Source organism: Corythoichthys intestinalis, chromosome 10 (genome assembly GCF_030265065.1).
Source record: "Corythoichthys intestinalis isolate RoL2023-P3 chromosome 10, ASM3026506v1, whole genome shotgun sequence".
In the NCBI taxonomy this organism is placed as follows: domain Eukaryota; kingdom Metazoa; phylum Chordata; class Actinopteri; order Syngnathiformes; family Syngnathidae; genus Corythoichthys; species Corythoichthys intestinalis.
Window position 1 is genome coordinate 43457075 of NC_080404.1, and position 22219 is coordinate 43479293.

The 22219-nt window shown below is 39.7% G+C and overlaps 2 protein-coding genes across 3 annotated transcripts; one reads left to right on the forward strand and one right to left on the reverse strand.

Moving 5' to 3' along the window:
• Window positions 1–128: 128 nt before the first annotated feature.
• Window positions 129–15165, forward strand: haao (3-hydroxyanthranilate 3,4-dioxygenase). Its single transcript, XM_057847692.1, has 10 exons — window positions 129–295; window positions 4277–4355; window positions 4504–4587; window positions 4804–4910; window positions 5064–5153; window positions 5223–5266; window positions 8337–8485; window positions 8639–8707; window positions 11246–11328; window positions 11436–15165. The coding sequence occupies exons 1-10, from the start codon at window positions 207–209 to the stop codon at window positions 11506–11508; spliced, it is 867 nt and encodes a 288-aa protein (XP_057703675.1). The 5' UTR covers window positions 129–206; the 3' UTR covers window positions 11509–15165.
• LOC130922732 (transmembrane protein 229B-like) lies at window positions 12347–18641 on the reverse strand. 2 transcript variants are annotated; one of them, XM_057847700.1, is made up of 2 exons: window positions 18316–18641; window positions 12347–14785 (listed from the first exon to the last, which is right to left on the reverse strand). In XM_057847700.1, the coding sequence occupies exons 1-2, from the start codon at window positions 18365–18367 to the stop codon at window positions 14304–14306; spliced, it is 534 nt and encodes a 177-aa protein (XP_057703683.1). In that variant the 5' UTR covers window positions 18368–18641; the 3' UTR covers window positions 12347–14303. The 2 variants fall into 2 exon arrangements, with proteins under 2 accessions (XP_057703683.1, XP_057703682.1); XM_057847699.1 differs by having other exon boundaries at window positions 12347–14788.
• Window positions 18642–22219: the final 3578 nt, after the last annotated feature.

Below are 22219 nucleotides of genomic sequence, written 5' to 3' on the forward strand. Positions count from 1 at the left end.
TTTCTTTTTAAAACAACTGGGTTGATCCAAGTAAGAAAAAGTGACTTCATTATAAACAGCAAGTGACCTTTCACCGTGACAAAACTCCTCCTAGTTGCCTACTCCCACTTTTGCATTTTGGACTTTCATAGTCAGTAGATGTAGTTAGGGAAAAGAGGCCAGAGTGGCATAACGCAGGAGTAGGATCACACACTTTGATTCGAATAATGAGTAATTGTCATCTTCTTGTTAATGTGGAGAAGTGGTTAGCAGAGAACCAGAATGCTTTCCTGCCACCAGTGTGCAACAAGCTCATGTGAGTAAACTGTGCTTAATTAATTAACAATATACAGTCCCTGACAAAAGTCTTGTCGCTTATCCATTTTGTAGAAACAATTGCTAATAACCTGACTTTTAATTATTCAATTGGTTTCAGAAATGGCTCATATGAAAGCTAAGACCTTCCCAAATGATGTTTGATGTACAAAAATATATTTGTTTCACTGAAAAAAGATTGATCATTTAATGACGACATAGAGGTCAAATTTTGGCAAGACAAAAGTTTTGTCGCCTACATAAAGTAGAGTGAAAATTAAACAAAAAATGTACTTCAAATACAAAAATATGTTACATAACATAAGCGAATTAAGTAGTGGTGCTGTGAGATCCAAATTTAATATTTTATATGACTTACATGGGCTTCGGCAAGGATTCATACAATTTATTGACGAAGTCATCTGGAACATCAAAGAAAGCAGTCTTGCATGCCTCCCAGAGGTCATCAACATTCTTGGGTTTCGTCTTCCATGCTTCCTCTTTCATCCTACCCCAGACATGTTCAATGATGTTCATGTCTGGTGACTGGGCTGTCCAGTCCTGGAGGGTCTTGATCTTCTTTGCCTTGAGGAACTTTGAGGTAGAGATTGAAGTATGCGATGGAGCACCATCCTGCTGCAGAATTTGTCCCTTTTTATGTTTAGGAATGTAAGAGGCAGCTAAGATTTCTTGATATTTCAGACTATTTATGTTGCCTTCCACCCTGCAGATCTCTCGCACACCCTCGTACTGAATGTAACCCAAGACCATAATTTTGCCACCACCAAACTTCACTGTATTGTGGCAAAAGGTGGATTTTTCAGATGAATCTTCCATTGAATTACACCACAGTCGCCGCAAATATTGCAGGAGACCTACTGGAGCCTGCATTGATCTGAGATTCACTCAGAAAACAGTGAAGTTTGGTGGTGCTAAAATCATTGTCACTAAATGATAAATATTTTTTCAATGTAATAAATGGGGCCAGACGTGAGTCGTGCCCACCCAGTCAAAATGTAGGGAATATCTATTGTAGCGTCGCACTGGATATAGAGAACGCACGGAGAGTTGGTCTCGCCTACTTTTTTATTGCAGGATTAACGGTTACTGTTGACCGCAACCACGCCGAACAAGCAATCACCAAAGCAAGCTGTTTTTCCAACCTCGTTTGTTATCCGCGCACTTCCTCTCTCTCCTCCAGACACATTCTCGCAGTCGGACATCCGGGCATTAATGACGTCACGAGCCATAACAAAGCGTCACCGTATTGAAATGGGGGCAAAACACGAGTCACAAGCAGTTGATCTGTCGTGCATTGTGGTACAAACGCGTTCAACTTTTTTCTTATTTCCGGTCTTTTTTTCCGTCGGAATGACTAAAAGTTGCCGTGTTGCGGGTTGTCACACAAGGAAGAGTTCGGAGCCGCATTTGAAGTTCTTAATTCTTCCTCATGAGAAGAAAAGGACAAGCAATTGGCTGAAAGCAATCAATCGAGGAACAGTAAAAGAAGACGGTTCCGTGGACCATTCTAGCCAGTGGGAACCTAAATCCGGGGACATTTACGTTTGCAGCCGACATTTTATTACTGGTGAGCAGTGTTGGGCACGTTACTTTAAAAAAGTAATTAGTTACATTACTCACTACTTCTTCCAAAAAGTAACTGAGTTAGTAACTGAATTACTCTATAGTAAAAGTAACTAGTTACCAGCGAAAGTAACTATTTCCGTTACTTTAAAAAGAACTTGTTGTATGTCAAAGAATTTGAAATTTTCTGAGCAGTATTCGAGTCAGTGGAATAGAGAAAGACAGGTAGTTAACTTGTTAGGTGCTTCAGCAGATTTGAATTGCTTACCACAGACGTCGACAAAAGCCTTGCCCCGGGACATAAATTACATATTACATACAGGTTCTTTCCTTTAATTTCGACAAACTTGAAATAGTGTCTATATCTCCACCTCTTAAAGGACAATTTTTCTTCTGAATGCTCTGCCATCCGACCCTGTGCATCTGTTTTGCGTGTGTGTGTTTGCCGCACGCGCTGTTCCGTTTTGCTTGTGAAATCACCGGCTCTGATTGGCTTACTACGACACATGACTCTAACCCTCAGCCTATCACTTCCATCGCATCTCTCGAGGGGCTGCATTTAGGTAGGCTCGTTTCCCGACAATTCACGTCACCTTCAAAGAGTCTGCCGTCCTCAAGATGGAAGCAGAATTATTGCTGGCTGGCAGTGGGAGACGGGAACGAGGCTAGCATCAGGTGTAGCAAACAGAGAAACGTTACCAAACTTTTGGAAAGCATTGTCTAATTGAATGAGCAGGGACAAACAGCTTGGAGTCAGAAGTACGTGCGCTATTCTCGAACCTGAACGCACCCCAAGTCTTGGATGACAAATCAACAGAGCAGAGAGTCGACTCGACACGGCTGATAGTTTCTTCAATTTATTAAGAGTAAGTAACGCACCGCTTTTGACCGTCAGTAACGGTAACGGCGTTGTAACGGCGGAAAAAGTAATTAGTTACATTACCCCGTTACTGAAAAAATAACGCCGTTACGTAACGGCGTTATTTATAACGGCGTTACTTCCAACACTGCAACACTTTAATCGATTTTTTTCCCCCCCCAATTAGCTGCTAGGATTCAATAGACTAGGCAGTGGCTATTATTACCGTAACCGACAACTCGCAAAGCGTTATTTTTCTTTTGCCGTGAACTGCTCTGATCGGTCAATCGGTATTTTATTGGCCTGGTGGGAATTGGTTTTTTGTTTGGTATTTCGTGACGTGTTCAAGGCTAAATAACGCTTGGAGGAGAATTACCGGTTACGGCAGAAATAATCACTCGGTATACTGTATACTACCAGTTTTCTTAGTTCCACACAGTACATATTCCACGTAATTGATAAAGGTGAACTTACTGGGTGACTTTATGACAGGGGTGGGCAACCCGGTCCTCGAGGGCCGCAGTGGGTCCTGGTCTTTGTTCGAACTGACCCAGCACAGATAGTTTAACCAATGTGGTTTCAGCAGAAATGAGAAGCACCTGACTGCAATCGACTGATTGCACTTGTAAAACAGCAGATTGGTGAAAAGGTGTCCTCTTAATGGGTTGCAACAAAAACCCGCACCCACTGGGGCCCTTTGTGGAATAGTTTGCCCACCCCTGCTTTATGAGGTAGTTGTAGATGTTTCCGAACTCCACTGCAGGCAATTCCTTTGGATTGTTTATCCAGCTATCAGCTGTGACTTTGTATGGTCAGATTTACAGGCCAATACACGCTAATTTGAAATTGTATTGCCTCTTCGCGTCTGTCGGCAGTGACTCGTGATAATAATAAGTCATGTTTAAGACGTTTTTATGAAAAAAAGATGCAAAACACAGCTGAAATATTTGCATTTCAGACAACGTTTGTCTACGGATATTTACCTGTGCGTGCCCCTATCTCAAAATGGCGACACGTTGCTATGCGAGATGATGTCATCGTGACATCACGCCGACTGCGAGAATAAGTAGATAGATGAATGAAAAAAACAAAACAAAACAAAAAAACACATAAAGCCCCAAAAATTAATGCCGCCTAAACGGGACACAAGCCAGTGTCCTACTTGTGCCGGGCCCAAGCCCGGAGAAATGCAGTGGGTAAAAAAAAAAGCCTGCATTGGGGGTGCCCCCTCAAGATTTCTTAGTGCCCACTCTGGTGGGTAAACCTAGATCCGGGCCTGGTAATAAATATATTTTTGTACATTCAAAATCATTTGGGAGGGTCTCAGCTTTCATATCAGCCATTTCTGAAACCAATTGAATAATTAAAAGTCAGGTTATTAGCAATTGTTTCTACAAAATGGATAAGCGACAAAACTTTTGTCAGGGACTGTATATATTTAATACTGTGCAACTACTGAGAAGATTTCAGAGCCACAATCGTTGAGAACTGGTTAACTGCTGTTTGTTTCAAGACATGAGCTGTTTTTATCTCATTCAGGCACTTTTCCCAGTTAAACATTATGTTTGTTGGAGGGCCAAATACAAGGAAGGATTACCATATAGAAGAAGGGGAGGAAGTATGTACTAATTTACAATTTTTTCAGTAATGGTTATTTCGTAAACTCATTTGATAGAGAGAACTTTTCTCCTTATCTAAAAAGTTTATTTTTTTATGCAAATAAAACACTCTGTATGTGGTGTATTTTTTATTTCCATTTCCAAAAGCTCTTCTACCAGGTGAAGGGAGACATGTGTCTGAAGGTGATTGAAAATGGCAAGAGGAAGGATGTTCACATCAAGGAAGGAGAGGTGACCTTCAATATACTTGATTCTTACACAAACATTATATGAAATGGAGAACACAAATTATGAGGGATATTTTTAGAATTGAAATATCATCCTACAATGATGATAAATTGGCTCAATCGGAACATGTTCAACAAAATCGAGCCAATACAGATAGCATTTTCTTTTTTTTTTTTACATTTATAACGATTGTCTTTAAACAATCTTATCCATTTTCAGATGTTTCTGCTGCCCGCTCGGATTCCCCACTCTCCTCAGAGACAAGCCAACACTGTAGGACTAGTGGTGGAGAGGAAACGCCTACTTACTGAAACTGACTGCCTCAGGTGATGCATCCAACATGCTAATTAAGACATCATTTAAATTTCCATGCATTTTATATCACATGATTTCAGTTTGCCATTTGACAATGTGCATGTACGTATTTTTATCTGGTTCCAAGTCACCGTATAGACATGAGTATGTGCTGATTTCTTCAGGTACTATGTTGACAACACAACTGACATCCTGTTTGAGAAATGGTTCTACTGCGAGGATCTTGGAACCCAACTGGTACCAATAATTCAAGAGTAAGAAAAACGTTTTATGATCATCCACTCTACGCATTCTTTTCAAAGTAAATTCCTTCTTATTTTCAGGTTCATGTCATCAATGCAGTACAAGACGGGAAAACCGGATCCAAGTAAGACGTACAGTATAAGCACTTATTTGCCTTTTTCAGCATTTCATTACTAGGGCTGTGACAATCCGCTTTTGTCACGATCCTGTGTGGCGATCCGATACGTATTGCGATTATTCAATTGCGATACTTCTACATATTACCTTTTAAGATGTATAAAAACACAGAGGCATGTATCGCCGTTTAAACAATCGTAATTCTGCACCAAACTAAAGTTCCAGCATCATCACCTTGTCAAGAGTTAAGAATCTGCATTGGACAAAGTGATGATGCTGGAACTTTGGTTTGGTGCTGTTCCAGTGAGATTTACAAAGATAACTGCCTGAGGAAAACATCAAAATTCCCTCAGTCCTTGATGATATGGGGCTGCATGTCAGGCAAAGGCACTGGGGAGATGACTGTGGTTAAATCTTCAATAAATGCACAAGTTTACATTGAAATTTTAGACAGCTTTCAATTGAAAATATGTTTGTCATTTTCCAAGATGACAATGCATCATGCGACAGAGCTAAAACTGTTAAAATATTCCTTGGAGAAAGACTCATCCAGTCAATGTCATGGCCTGCAAATAGCCCAGATCTCAACCCTATTGAAAACCTGTTGTGGAAATGGGAAAAAATGGTCCACAGCAAGGCCCCGACCTGCAAGGATGATCTGGCAACTGCAATCAAAGCGAGTTGGCACCAAATTGATGAAGAATACTCATCAAGTCTATGCCTCAGATACTGCAAGCTGTCATAAAAGCCAGAGGTGGTGCTACAAAAAACTAGAGATGTGTTTTGATTGTTATTTCTTTGTTTGTTTCTAATGATTCCATATTTTTTTCCTCAGAATGGAGTGATTCTTTATTTATTTCCCTGCACTTGCTCTATAAAAGTAACATTTACTGACCACCACAATGTTTTTATTCATTTTTTTAGTGTTTCTGAATGCTAAAGAGTTGCACATTTGAACTAATTCATTATTTTTTTCAAGCTTTTTATCTGAGTTTGTTCTTCATGATAAAATGTCTGAGTGAGTGCTCGTCCGAGACTGGTGATTCCATACTTTTTGCTAGGGGTTATATGTCCATCTTGTTTCTTCTATCCTGAGGTGTTTTTCAGTTAAGCAAAGTACAGTGGGGCAAATAAGTATTTAGTCAACCGCTAATTGTGCAAGTTCTCCGACTTGAAAATATTAGAGAAGCCTGTAATTGTCAACATGGGTAAACCTCAACCGTGAGAGACAGAATGTGGGGGGGGGGAAACCAGAAAATCACATTATTTGATTTTTAAAGAATTTATTTGCAAATCATGGTGGAAAATAAGTATTTGGTCAATACCAAAAGTTCATCTCAATACTTTGTTATGTACCCTTTGTTGGCAATAACGGAGGCCAAACGTTTTCTGTAACTCTTCACAAGCTTTTCACACACTGTTGCTGGTATTTTTGCCCATTCCTCCCCACAGATGTCCTCTAGAGCAGTGACGTTTTGGGGCTGTCGTTGGGCAACACGGACTTTCAACTCCCTCCACATGGGGTTGAGATCTGGAGACTGACTAGGCCACTCCAGCTGTCTGTTTTGGATCATTGTCATGCTGAAAGACCCAGCCATGTCTCATCTTCAATGCCCTCGCTTATGGAAGGAGATTTTCACTCAAAATCTCTCGATACATGGCCCCATTCATTCTTTCCTTTACATAGATCAGTCGTCCTGGTCCCTTTGCAGAAAAACAGCCCCAAAGCATAATGTTTCCACCCCAATGCTTCACAGTGGGTATTGTGTTCTTCGGATGCAATTCAGTATTCTTTCTCCTCCAAACACGAGAACCTGTGTTTCTACCGAAAAGTTCTATTTTGGTTTCATCTGACCATAACACATTCTCCCAGTCCTCTTCTGGATCATCCAAATGCTCTCTAGCGAACCGCAGACAGGCCTGGACGTGTACTTTCTTCAGCAGGGGGACACGTCTGGCAGTGCAGGATTTGAGTCCCTGGCGGCGCATTGTGTTACTGATAGTAGCCTTTGTTACTGTGGTCCCAGCTCTCTGTAGTTCATTCACTAGGTCCCCCCGTGTAGTTCTTGGATTTTTGCTCACCGTTCTTGTTATCATTTTGACGCCACGGGTTGAGATCTTGCATGGAGTGCCAGATCGAGGGAGATTATCAGTGGCTTGTATATCTTCCATTTTCTAATAATTGGGCCCACAGTTTATTTCTTTACACCAAGCGTTTTACTTATTGCAGATTCAGTCTTCCTAGCCTGGTGCAGGTCTACAATTTTGTCTCTGGTGTCCTTTGACAGCTCTTTGGTCTTGGCCATAGCGGAGTTTGGAGTGTGACTGACTGAGGTTGTGGACAGGTGTCTTTTATACCGATAATGAGTTAAAACAGGTGGCATTAATACAGGTAACGAATGGAGCCTCGTTAGACCTCTTTGACAGCCAGAAATCTTGCTTGTTTGTAGGTGACCAAATACTTATTTTCCACTCTAATTTGGAAATAAATTCTTTAAAAATCAAACAATGTGATTTTCTGATTTTTTTCCCCCACATTCTGTCTCTCATGGTGTAGGTTTACCCATGTTGACAATTACAGGCTTCTCTAATCTTTTCAAGTAGGAGAACTTGCACAATATGTGGGTGACTAAATACTTATTTGCCCCACTGTAAATGGCCGTCTCTAAAGTGCTAGTCACAAGATCTGTTCGAAAATTAATTTTGACCCATTATAAGAATACTTTTTTGTTGTTTGTTTTATTGCTTTACAACTTTTATAGACAACATTTTACCGGTAAAGTCAACTTTAAATTCATGTACAGTGTATTGGAAAGTCAATTACATGCAATGACATTTTCGGCCATCAGGGATAGCTCCCCCGGGCCCCCTTAATCTTCGCTTATGATCAGGACATCTCTATTTTGCTGGCTTGTGGCAGGCGTTGCGTCGGCACAGCACAATACAAGTATCTAAAGTATCGATACTCATAAAAAAGTATCAATGCTTGGATCGTGACATTCAGGATCGCAATATATCGCCAGATGATATTTTTTCCCAGCTCTATTCATTACCATTAGATTTTTTTTTTACATTAGGTGAAGTCTTCATGGATCCTCCATTCCAGATGAACAACATGAATGTGATGTTACCATTCTGCTTCAAGTCCTGGCTGGATAAACAAAAGCCATTCCTTGTCAGTGGCAGCAACCCTATTAACATGTTCGGGGCTCAGTTTGAGACAGAGGTACAACGTTGCAACCTTGTCAGTCGGGAATGGAACCTTTCATCACTATAAACACAATTGAACACCAAAATAGAATATACAATTAATAACAAATAATAACATTAAAAAGTTTGTCTTGTCATGAAATAATTCTTCTGCTTCTCACCCTGACAGGCAACCATATATGGACCTGGTTTGTCTGATGTATCCTTGCCACAAAGTGATATATGGATTTGGCAACTGGTATGTTCTATTAAAGCGCATTTTGACGTCTTTGAGTGTCATGAAAAGCGCTCTATAAATAAGATGTACTATATTATTATTATTATTTGATGTTGTTATGTTCTGTGAGTTATCGGATGGTTCTGTGTCAAACAGTTCACCATTGTTTCTGGATAAAAGCATGAACACTAAATTGCTTGGTGAAAGTAGATTTTTGAACATTCGCATTTTAGAGAAATTGTACGAAGGATTTTAGACATTGTACCTTTTGTAGATGTCAATTCAAACCAGTGGCGTTACCAGGGGGTGGCAGGGGTGGGCAGTGCCCACCCACGGACACGCTCTGCCCACCCAAAGAAAACGCGTATTGTATCCCATTCATATACCGTATTGGCCCGAATATAAGATGGTGTTTTTTGCATTGAAATAAGACTGAAAAAGAGGGGGTCGTCTTATATTCGCGGTCTAGACATTATACCCATTCACTATGCTAGATGGCGCCAGATCTCATTGAAGCGATGTTCTGTCATGATAGATCTCAGCTACTCTCCCCATTCACGACGCTAGATGGCGCCAGATATCATTGACGCGATGTTCTGTCATGACAGATCTCGGCTACTCTTTAGTTTAAACAGTTTGCATTATTTTATTGCAATGTTTTTCCTTATTCAGATTTGTTTCAAGACTAGAGTTACGGTTAGACTTCACTTTGATGGTTAATGGGGTTATTGCAATTTTGTTGTTTTATCAGATTAGATTGGTTTATCTACATTTCAAAAACCAGAAGCCATTCATTTACGAATGTGATTGCACTTTAGTTTACATATTTAAATGTTCAGATATTAAGATTTGAATGAGGCAAAATAACATGCTTTTTCTCTCAAATATATTGTTATAATCATTTGTTTCGGATGTACTGTAATTATTTTCTGTATAAAAATTAATTTGGTGTTCAAAAAGTCTTTTTTCAAACTTGAGTCTTGAAAAAGAGGGGGTCGTCTTATAATCAGGGCCGTCTTATATTCGGGCCAATACGGTACTAGAGTACTGCTGTGTTCTAAGTTTTAACCTTTGCGTTGTTACCACGAAAAAAAAAAAAAAAAAAAAATGAAATTTTGTTTTTTTCCTAGGGGCGCTACACACATTTACACATATTTTGATTTTTTTTTTTTTTTTTTTCACATTTTATCAAAGTTTTCACCAGTGTTCACCTGGCTGTTTAGTTTGGTGAGTTTTGAAACATTGCGAGTGGGTCGAAGTAGGGTTCAAATCGTCGGCGGCACAAAGAATGGGGACGCTACATAGTGTACAGAGTGACCCAAAAAAAAGTTTACACTGCCATAATACAACTTAAATGCCATGTTTATTCATCTTAGAATTAGAATTTAATCACAAATTATACATTATTGTAAAGAACATGTACAGTACACTCTATTTTTCAATGTGTCCTCCCTTAAGTGACACAACAGCCTCCAGGCGCCTGCGGAATGCTTGACAGGTCTTCTTTATGTAGGATGCTGTCATCTTTTCCCAAGATCTAACAATGGACCTCTCCAAGGCTGCCACAGAAGTTTGTAGCTTCTTACAGGCACTGTCCTCCACAGTTGCCCATATGCTATAATCCAGGGGATTGAGATCTGGACTGTGGGGTGGCCACATATCACTTTGTCAATCAACTTTTTGGTCCGCACAGATCGGCCACTTCCAGACCCAGGTTTTCGTGAGGCTGTTCCAGTATCTTTCAGCTTCTTTTTAACTTTGTAGACTGCACATCTGGATATTCTCAGATTTGCTGCAATCTCAGTAGGTGTCAGACCGGCACGCAGCAATTCAGGTACAGCAAAAGTTTTCTTCATTTTCAGCAGAAGCACAGGAATTGTAGAGACGAGAGATTACCAGCTGCATTGAGTGACCTTAATGAATCACTTAAGCATGACAAACTATTTAGATATGTTTCAATGGCTTTTAAACAAACAGTCAACTGAGTGTAAACTTTTTTTTGGGTCACCCTGTATTTGGAATTTGTCTTTACACGGTATCAAAGATTGCACCTGTCTTGACCTGCCTGCCGATTTTGGTGCATTTTAAAGCATTCTAAGGGGGTCAAATTGAGCTCAAGGTGGCTGCGGAACAAAGCATTACTATAATAACAATAATAAAACCGAGGAACCAAAATTGGTTACCTAAAGAAAATATTGTCACCTGCATGTCCATACTGTTCAGTTATGGATGTGTTCTAAGTCAAATAAAATCAAATCAACTTTTATTTGTTTAGACCAAATCACAACAACAGTTATCTCAAGGAGAAAACAAAACGTTTTAAGGTGCAGTAGCCGTACGCTGGATTTCGACCTACTTGAGCATTGTAGCCCCCCCCCCAGGTAAGACTAATGCCCACCCACACCTGGCATCCTGGTAACACCACTGATTCAAACAATGCATTATGTTTTAAGTTTATTGTATTATTTCCAGACAATAAAGTAAATACAATTAGCTAAAATTAAATTAGTAGTATAGACATTTATTAAACTCAACATCTCCCCTCATTCTCACTTTTAGGAGGGATCGTCACAGGTAACCATGAATGCTCAAGAGTTTAATCTCTCTGCTGGAGACAGTTTACTCATTCCTGAGCACACCCAGTAAGTTATTATTTGACTTGGTTTTTTTTTAACTATTTATAATATTCAGATAAATCGTACCAGTAGTTATTATTTTTAATGCATAGTCTTTGTATACTCTCCTACAGGTACCAGTGGAAGAGACATGAGGCGGCTGTTGCACTTGTTGTGGTTCAAAACCCAGAGCGTAAAAGACCCTGATAATACCTACCAATGACACTTTCAACATAAAGCAAACTCGAAATTATTAAACAAAAGGTTTTTGAGACATAAATTGCACACATATTTAAAGCAACACTATGTAACTTTTCAACCTTTATAAAATATTTTCATAACATTTGTGATGCATAGACGTCATAATTTATTGATGGGACAAGGGGCCCTGACACTGCGCCATGTCTTCGGGTAGGGGCTTGCCCACACCTGGCATCAAGAGGAGTTATTCTCAAACACACGCACGCACCGGTTTTAGGTTGAAAAAGTACGAAAGCTGTACCGCATACAAACAGGAAGGATGGTCTCAGGAGTGATTTGTATCAGTTCAAGGGTAATGATTATATTTTTCGTACCATGCATGGATTTTGAAACATTGTGAGAAATTAGCCACTACAGCATTGGCGTCCTACTTCGCAATATTTACGTAAAATAGAAGCTAACTCGGTTTTTTGCTTTTAACCAAGAATCGGGACTGTTTTACGTCAGAATTCAGGGATTTAAGCATTTATTCACAAGAATTTTCATCGTAAAACCTCTTTGTGGTGCTAAGGTGGCGCCACTTTCACTAAAAGACTAGCATCACATTCGACATATTTATGTAAAATAAATGCTAACCGCCCGTTTTTTTGCTTTTAACCAAGAATCGAGACTGTTTTACGTTCATATCTATAAAGAATTCAGGGATTTATTCACAAGAATTTTCAACGTAAAAAGCTCTTTGTTGTGATAAGGGGGCCGCCACATTGGCTTACGGACTAGCATCATATTTGACATATTTAAGTGAAATAAATGCTAATTGCCTGTTTTTTTTGGGGGGGGGGGGTTTGGCTTTTAACCAAGAATCGAGACTGTTTTACATTCATATCTATAAAGAATTCAGGGATTTATTAACAAGAATTTTCAACGTAAAAAGCTCTTTGTTGTGATTAGGGGGCCGCCACATTGGCTTACGGACTAGCTTCACATTCGACATATTTACATAAAATAAATACTAACTGCCCGTTTTTTTGCGTTTAACCAAGAATTGAGACTGTTTTACGGCCATAACGATAAAGAATTCAGGGATTTATTCACAAGAATTTTCAATGTAAAAAGCTCTTTGTTGTGATAAAGGGGCAGCCACATTGGCTTACGGATTAGCATCACATTTGACATATTTACGTAAAATAAATGCTGACGGCACGTGGTTTTTTTTGCTTTTAACCAAGAATCAAGACTGTTTTACTTTCATATCTATAAAGAATTCAGGGATTTATTGACAAAAATTTTCAACGTAAAAAGCTCTTTGTTGTGATTAGGGGGCAGCCACATTGGCTTACGGACTAGCATCACATTTGACGTATTTACGTAAAATAAAAGATAACGGCCCGTTTTTTTGCTTTTAACCAAGAATCGAGACTGTTTTACGTTCTTATCTTTAAAGAATTCAGGTATTTATTCACAAGAATTTTCAATGTAAAAAGCTCTTTGTCTGTGTTTCCACTCGGTCAGCTTTGACGGAGATAGGCCTCCTATGAATCGGCCTCGCTCCCTGTGTCTTGTCAATATATTATGAAGTCTATGTGTGATGATATGTCGACTGACAACTAGTTAAATGACACCACTTTTTAATCTTGAGGGGGTCTGTATCGCTTTCACCAGCACTAATTAACTTTGAGGGGGATGGCAGGAACCCTGCCACACAAAAAACTACAAATGTGCTGACTGCTTTACGGCATACGTAACTTCCCCCTTTCCCCATTCATTATAAAGACAGAATTCTGCAAGGATGGCAGAGCAACAAAAGGGACAAAAAGTTTTGTCCGAGGAGGGGGAAAAAAAGAGAGGCTACCTGGAAACTCAAGAATGAACATTGGGCTGATTTACACTCGCTGGTCTGAGCCTCACCCCCCCCCCACACACACACACACACACACTTAACTGGTCAACGCTGACGAGGTGGGGGAGCGGGGGGCTTAGCCACACAGTTGCTAATCGTCATATGCTATTCTTTAGCGATGACCGGATTCATTAACTTATTATTATTTATCCTTCACATAGTCGCTGGAAACAGAAATGTAGTTTAATCCATCTGCAGGCGACAGGGAAATCATGATTTTACGACACTGTGCGAGTGTGCGCTGGTCCTCATGGGATAACACCACCGCTTTTGTCCACCGGCGTCGCTAAAATCGACCAAAACTGAAAAGTTACTTATTGTTGCTTTAACTGTACTGTATTAGAAAATACAATTACAATTGCATACCTTTTGGAATTAGCTCAATGTGTCTCAATCTGTAAAACTTGGTCATAAAATGAGATTGGTCCTGTGTACTGTAGGTGCGAGCATCGATAATCAAATGGGACCAGGACTATCACTCTGGTTAAAATGTTGGTGCTAAATTTCGGTAATCTTACTCAAAACAATACAAACTTGTCTTTTTCAGTGATAAAATTTTACTGCTTGCAGCGTTCAAAGAATTCACTTTCAAGATCTGCAATTTATACAATCACTTTTTAATAAAATCACGTTCTGTTTGCATTGTTACAATGGCTGAAAATGTAGAAAACTACCTTTGACTAGGACCCTTATTTTTATTTTTATTTAGAACAATAATGACACAAATGTAGTTAGAATCCAATCACATGTAGAAAGTTAAGTCCTCAAAATCACACTTCATTAAAAAAGAAAAATGTTTCACAATATTTTTTGTTTGTGGTTTGTTCCAAAATGCGTTTTAAGTTCTTTGGTTGGTAGCAGCTGTTGGAAGCTCATTTTTCTAGATGGCAGCAATAGCTGTTCAATTGCACATTCTTATCCTGAGAGTGTTTTTGATCACATGTTGCTCAGCGATGAAGGCTGCAACAGCCCAAGGTAACGCATACTCCAGAGTCACCAGTCCTCTCAGATTGTATTTGTAATGCGAGTAGTCCCAGGGACAAGCCCCCAACAGCCTGAGCCCGCTCCCCCAGCTGAACTCCCATAAGTAGATGAACAGCGTGTAGATTATCAGACGCACAGACAGCGGTTGATGATGAGTCAGCAGCCAACCTCTCAGTCTCTCCATGAGGTAAATTGCAGTGGCATACATTGGCAGCGCCCAAAGACTGCTGTATCCCATCATCCTCTGGTCCTGGATGCTGTACCAGTCCAACACAGCAGTGAAAGTCACTTCACAAAAGCAGCCATGCAATGCATACACATAGAGACGAGCCAGAACCGAGAGAGAACAAGTGGAGACCCTCTCAGAAAGCTCTGCTTCTTCCCGGTCTTCAACATGTCCTGCTGCCAAGAATGTTTTGTTAGTGCAACATGAGGTGGTGAAGTACAAGATGAAACATTATTCACTGAACTGAGTGGATGTAATTGCAAACGGAGATAGAACACCAAATGACACTCAAAAAGTGAAGTAATTTTTAGACTATAAGCTGCACCCCACAAATTTGACACGAAAACGGCATTTGTCCATAGATAAGACACAATGGACTATAAGCAGCACCTACCAAATTTGACAAGAAAACTATTTCTTCGTGTATAAGCTGCACTGAACTATAAACCAAGGGTATAGTCACAGACTACTAGAGACTACTTTTGTCGCGATACTATCATATTTTCAGGTTGTTATCTATTCTTAAAAAAACGAACCATTTTCGATACTACATGAATTTAAAGTAAAAATGAAATATTTTTTTCTGTAGGAATTCTTTCAGTGCCACTGGACGATGATAGACGTCCAGTCTTGTGGTTCACGAAAAATTATAACGCTTGAAAAGAGTTTATGACTAGTGGAAGCCAATCCATTTCAAGTGGGTGGGTAGCAGTGAATGAATGCACATTCGCTCGCAAACCCCCCACTTCAAATGGATTGGACGTCAAGGCAGTCAGTATAGCCAATGAGTTAACAGGGAAAATGCAAAAATATCCTCCATTACTATTGAGTCGTGCAGAATCAAATTTACCTCATGACAGCAAAATTCACAACCTCTGATAGCCCAAAAACCAATAGATACTGTAACTGAGTAATCAAATATCGTATCCCAATACAGCATTTCAGCATCAATATAATTCAATACTTTAACAACCCTACTAAAGACATGCACCTTATCGGCCTAATCGGATTTTCTATGGGGTTGAGATCTGGAGACTGGCTAGGCCACTCCAGGACCTTGAAATGCTTCTTATGAAGCCACTCCTTTGTTGCCCTAGCTGTGTGTTTGGGATCATTGTTATGCTGAAAGACCCAGCCACGTCTCATCTTCAATGCCCTTGCCGATGGAAGGAGATTTTCACTCAAAATATCTCGATACATGGCCCCATTCATTCTTTCCTTTACACAGATCAGTCGTCCTGGTCCCTATGCAGAAAACAGCCCCAAAGCATGATGTTTCCACCCCCATGCTTCACAGTGGGTATGGTGTTCTTCGGATGCAGTTCAGTATTCTTTCTCCTCCAAACACGAGAACCTGTGATGCTACCAAAAAGTTCTATTTTGGTTTCATTTGACCATAACACATTCTCCCAGTCCTCTTCTGGATCATCCAAATGCTCTCTAGCAAACCGCAGACGGGCCTGGACGTGTACTGGCTTCAGCAGAGGGACATGTCTGGCAGTGCAGGATTTGAGTCCCTGACGGCGCATTGTTTTACTGATAGTAGCCTTTGTTACTGTGCTCCCAGCTCTCTGTAGCTCATTCACTAGGTCCCCCCGTGTGGTTCTGGGATTTTTGCTCACCGTTCTTGTTATCATTTTGACGCCACGAAGTGAGATCTTGCATGGAGCATCAGATCGAGGGAGATTATCAGTGGTCTTGTATGTCTTCCATTTTCTAATAATTGCTCCCACAGTTGGATTTCTTTACACCAAGCGTTTTATCTATCGCAGATTCAGTCTTCCCAGCCTGGTGCAGGTCTACAATTTTGTCTCTGGTGTCCTTCGACAGCTCTTTGGTCTTGGCCATAGTGGAGTTTGGAGTGTGACTGACTGAAGTTATGGACAGGTGTCTTTTATACCGATAATGAGTTAAAACAGGTGCCATTAATACAGGTAACGAGTTGAGGCTCGTTATACCTCGTTCAAATAAGTTAGACCTCTTTAGCAGCCGGAAATCTTGCTTGTTTGTAGGTGACCAAATACATATTTTCCACTCTAATTTGGAAATAAATTCTTTAAAAATCAAACTGTGATTTTCTGTTTCTTTTCCACATACTGTCTCTCATGGTTGAGGTTTACCCATGTTGACAATTACAGGCCTCTCTAATCTTTTCAAGTAGGAGAACTTGCACAATTGGTGGTTGACTAAATACTTATTTGCCCCACTGTATAAGACGTACTGGACTGTAAGCCGCAGGGTTTAAAGCGGAGGGGAAAAAGTAGCAGCTTATATTCCAAAAATTACGGTACTATTATGTGTTGTTTCATAGACTTCATAATGATATTGACGGGACACAGGGCGCGGGGCCGATTAATAGGGAGCCTATCTCCATCAAAGCTGACCGAGTGGAAACAAAGACAAATGAACAAATGCTGTGTTAAATTTGGTTGGTGGCGGCTTATTGTCAGGTGCGCCCTATAGTCCGAGAATTACGTTAGTTTAAATGGAGATACATGCCTCTGTGTTTTTTTTAAAATAAATTTTAAAAGGTAATATCATAGACTTCATAATGATATTGACGGAAGATGGGGCACAAGGCCGATTAATAGGGGGCTTGCATTGTTGGCGTGGCCGTCAAAGTTGACCTTGTGGACTATCAGACAGACAGAGCTTTTTTCGTTGAAAATTCTTGTGAATAAATGCGTAAATCCCTCAATTCTTTATAGATATGGACGTGAAACAGTATTTATTTTTTTGTTAAAAGAGCAAAGAACCGGGCAGTTAGCATTTATTTTACGTAAATATGTCGAAAACGCTGCGGCTGCTTTATGAAAACAAAGAGCTTTTTCTGTTGAAAATTCGTGTGAATAAATGCTTAAATCCCTGAATTCTTTATACATAGATATGGACATAAAAGTCGATTCTTGGTTAAAAGCAAAAAAAAAAACACACAAAAAAAAACAAAACGTGAAGTTAGCATGTATTTTACATTAATATTACGGACTATGACGCCAATACTGTTGTGGCTAATTTCTCCCATTGATTTTTTTTTTCACAGTTTCAAAATGGAACGAAAACTATAATTATTTCCTTGAATCTTTGAACAAATCACTCCTGAGACAATCCTTCCTATTCGTACGCGGTACAGCTTCGTACTTTTTCAACCTAAAGCTGGCGTTATATCGCTGCGTGCGTGTGTTTGAGAATTACTCCTCTTCATGTGGGCAGGCCCCTTACTTGAAGGCAAGGCGCAGTGTATGACAGATGTGACCCGTTAATATCAATATGAAGTCTATGATTGTTTTTAGGAACTTAAAAATTATAAAAACACATTTAAGTTTTTAGTATGTAAATTTCAATCCAAAACTTCCCTATTGCATTTTCATACTGTATACAGGCATTCAACTCTCAAGGACTGACACACTAGTGCACCCTCTCTAATAGGGATTAACCAGACAGTTGGTCAGTTTATCGAATATAGGACTTAGAATAAGCCTTACTACATTTAGGACTCAACAAGATCTTCCAATACTAAAACATATTTCCTTGTTCACATATCTAAATTGTGTTTTCCTGGAATACAGTTAACTTCAATAGAATGTATTCAAGCTCCATCAATTGATTTTCCGCTAGTGCCAATAAATGCTATATTGTCACCAAGTGAAAACATGAGCAGTCATTACATGTATAAGTTTCCCTGTCATTAACAGCCATAACTCACCTGAGTGACCACCACCTTGCGTTCTCCTCTCATGTAGAATTCTCGCCTCCATCCTCAGGCAACGTATGTGTTTCCGTGTGGCTTTTTAATCCTTTGTGCACGTGTGTGTGTGTGTGTGTGTGTCTGTATATGTGTGTATCTTGAGCTAAACATTAAGCTGATCTATGTTAGACAGAGCGATGGACCCCACAAGCAAACCTGGAATACCTGATTTTAAAAAAAGGTGTGGCATGAATGCCAATATTGATCGCAAAGCTTCTCATGTGAATGTACCCTTTTACACCTTCAGTAAATGCGCTCGTCATCGTATTGACGCGTGCCCTAAACCAAACATAGGGTCGAGTGCTTTGTATTGTGAAGAAGCTCCTTTTAATGCACTGATGAGTCATTACTGGGTCAGTTTCAACATGAATAATGTAGTAACAGAAGCTTGACTAGTCAGTAAAGTTAATGATGGCAAATGACACAGTAATGTCACCATACGATTGCGTAAGCAGCTAAAATTGCTTAATTGATTGATCCATTTGAAGGCCTAATAATTGCAGAATAATACCCTCATAACACTCTGAAACTACAGCTAAGACATTATCCATGAAACATGCAAAATAAATGAATAAGCAATAACAATGTCAAAAACAGGGCTGCATACAGTAGTATATTTCAATGCATCCACGGCATTTAACATTGCCATGTGAGCATAGGAGTGCCAATTTAGATGTTTATTTAGTCTGACCACCGAAAACCAGTTTGATGAATGGTAGACCTCCCGATCAGAGTCCATGGACTCAGTAAACATACATGTGGAAGAATAGGCCACTGCATCAGTGTCAATAACCGTTAAGTTATAAAAATGTCAAAAACTGGACGCGAGATACAGTGGGGCAAATAAGTATTTAGTCAACCGCTAATTGTGCAAGTTCTTCCGCTTGAAAATATTAGAGAGGCGTGTAATTGTCAACATGGGTAAACCTCAACCATAAGAGACATAATGTGAGGGGAAAAAAACAGAAAATCATTGTTTGATTTTTGAAGAATTTATCTGCAAATCATGGTGGAAAATAAGTATTTGGTCAATACCAAAAGTTCATCTCAATACTTTGTTATGTACCCTTTATTGTCAATAAAGGAGGTCAAACGTTTTCTGTAACTCTTCACAAGCTTTTCACACACTGTTGCTGGTATTTTGGCCATTCCTCCATGCAGATATCCTCCAGAGCAGTGATGTTTTGGGGCTGTCGTTGGGCAACACGGACTTTCAACTCCCTCACAGATTTTCTGTGGGGTTGAGATCTGGAGACTGGCTAGGACATTCCAGGACCTTGAAATGCTTCTTACGAAGCCACTTCTTTGTTGCCCTGGCTGTGTGTTTGGGATCATTGTCATGCTGAAAGACCCAGCCATGTCTCATCTTCAATGCCCTCGCTTATGGAAGGAGATTTTCACTCAAAATCTCACGATACATGGCCCCATTCATTCTTTCCTTTATACGGATCAGTCGTCCTGGTCCCTTTGCAGAAAATCAGGCCCAAAACATGATGTTTCCACCCCATGCTTCACAGTGGGTATGGTGTTCTTCGGACGCAATTCAGTATTCTTTCTCCTCTAAACACGAGAACCTGGGTTTCTACCAAAAAGTTCTATTTTGGTTTCATCTGACCGTAACACATTCTCCCAGTCCTCTTCTGGATCATCCAAAAGCTCTCTAACGAACCGCAGACGGGCCTGGACGTGTACTGGCTTCAGCAGGGGGACACGTCTGGCAGTGCAGGATTTGAGTCCCTGGCGGCGCATTGTTTTACTGATAGTAGCCTTTGTTACTGTGGTCCCAGCTCTCAGTAGGTCATTCACTAGGTCCCCCCTTGGGGTTCTGGGATTTATGCTCACTGTTCTTGTTATCATTTTGACGCCAGAGATGATCAGTGGTCTTGTATGTCTTCCATTTTCTAATAATTGCTCCCACAGTTGATTTCTTTACACCAACTGTTTTACCTATTGCAGATTCAGTCTTCCCAGCCTGGTGCAGGTCTACAATTTTGTCTTTGGTGTCCTTCGACAGCTCTTTGGTCTTGGCCACAGTGGAGTTTGGAGTGTGACTGACTGATATTGTGGACAGGTGTCTTTTATACCGATAATGAGTTATAACAGGTGTCACTAATACAGGTAACGAGTGGAGCCTCGTCGGACCTCGTTCGAAGAAGTTAGACCTCTTTGACAGCCAGAAATCTTGCTTGTTTGTAGGTGACCAAATACTTATTTTCCACTCTAATTTGGAAATAAGTTCTTTAAAAATCAAACAATGTGATTTTCTGTTTCTTTTCCACATTCTGTCTCTCATGGTTGAGGTTTATCCATGCTGACAATCACAGGCCTCGCTATTCTTTTCAAGTAGGAGAACTTGCACAATTGATGGTTGACTAAATTCCTATTTGCCCCACTGTAAATGTTATAAAAGATTGGCTTGGGGAAATTCCACTTTTCATGTGCGGATAGTCCTTGTTTGGATATTGGAAAAATGATTTGAATAGAATGGCAGAATAACTGACTTAAAATAATTTAACAAATGAAAGATAAAAAGACCTTGCCGTGACATTCGTTGTTTATAGATGCTTGCTTTGTTGAACATGACAAACAAACATTTGGTGGTTCATGGACAGAGGTGGGTAGTAATGCGTTACATGTACTTCGTTACATTTACCTGAGTAACTTTTTGAGAAAAGTGTACTTCTAAGACTAGTTTTACTAAGCCATGCTTTTTACTTTACTTGAGTAAATTTGTGGGGAGAAAAAAAACGCTACTCTTACTCGGCTACTTTCGGCTACACAAGAGTCGTTACATTTTTCCTCTTTATTCTACATATTAGATTTATTTATTTTATTTTTGCCAGCGATGCTAAGAGTAGTGCTTCTAATTTCACCAATGAGACATCGCAACAATAATCACATCAATCCATTAAACCAATCAGACACAAGCTTGCCATTCTATGATCATGCCAGCCTGTCTTTAAAGCACCGTAAAAATGAAGTATTTGACATAGAGCGCTGCCCTCAACATGACTTGAAAGCACGGATTTAAACCTCTCTTCCAGTTTTTATTTGGCACCGACTGACCACGGAAAACCGGAGATGTGATCATTTTAACTTCATAATAGTAACTAAGAGGGAACTAGCCGTCAAACTACAAACTATTTTGTCCACAACAGGGCAATCATGCTCTTTGGACGAATAATGTTTGATTTCAGTCTCTTTTTTTCCCTCTCAATGATTTTATTTTTTAAAATTTCTTTGGTTTAAAGTGTTTATGTGTACTGTATTGTACAGTATCATAACAACAACAGTTCATATAGATAAGTTTGTGCTGAGAGAAAAAAATACCATTGTTTAAAAGAGAAAAAAAGAAACAAAAATAAGCATTTACTCATAATGGTACGCATTACTTGAGTATTCTTTTCAGTGGATACTTTTTTACTTGTACTTCAGTACAATTTTTGGATTCATACTTTCACTTTTTCTTGAGTAATATCATTTTGAAGTAACGCTACTCTTACTTGAGTAAAATTTTTGGCTACATTTCCCACCTCGGTTCAGTTCATTTAACACACTTTGGCTTTAGAAGCAGGGGTGAAAGTGGGCCAGAACGGTCAGGAATGCAGTTCCAGTATAAGATTCAGTGCCAGAACGCAGTTCCGGTATAAGATTCAGAGCTGAAATGCTGTTCCAGTATAAGATTCAGGGCCGGAATGCTGTTCCAGTACACGATGCTTTGTTTCCGAAAATATGACGGCAACAGTTAAAATGCTATGTAAAAAAAAAAAAAAAATTTTAAATGCTAAGCTGCCACACATGCATTTCATCTCCAAGAAGAAAGCAATCTACCAACATCAGATTTACATCCACAAGTGTTAAC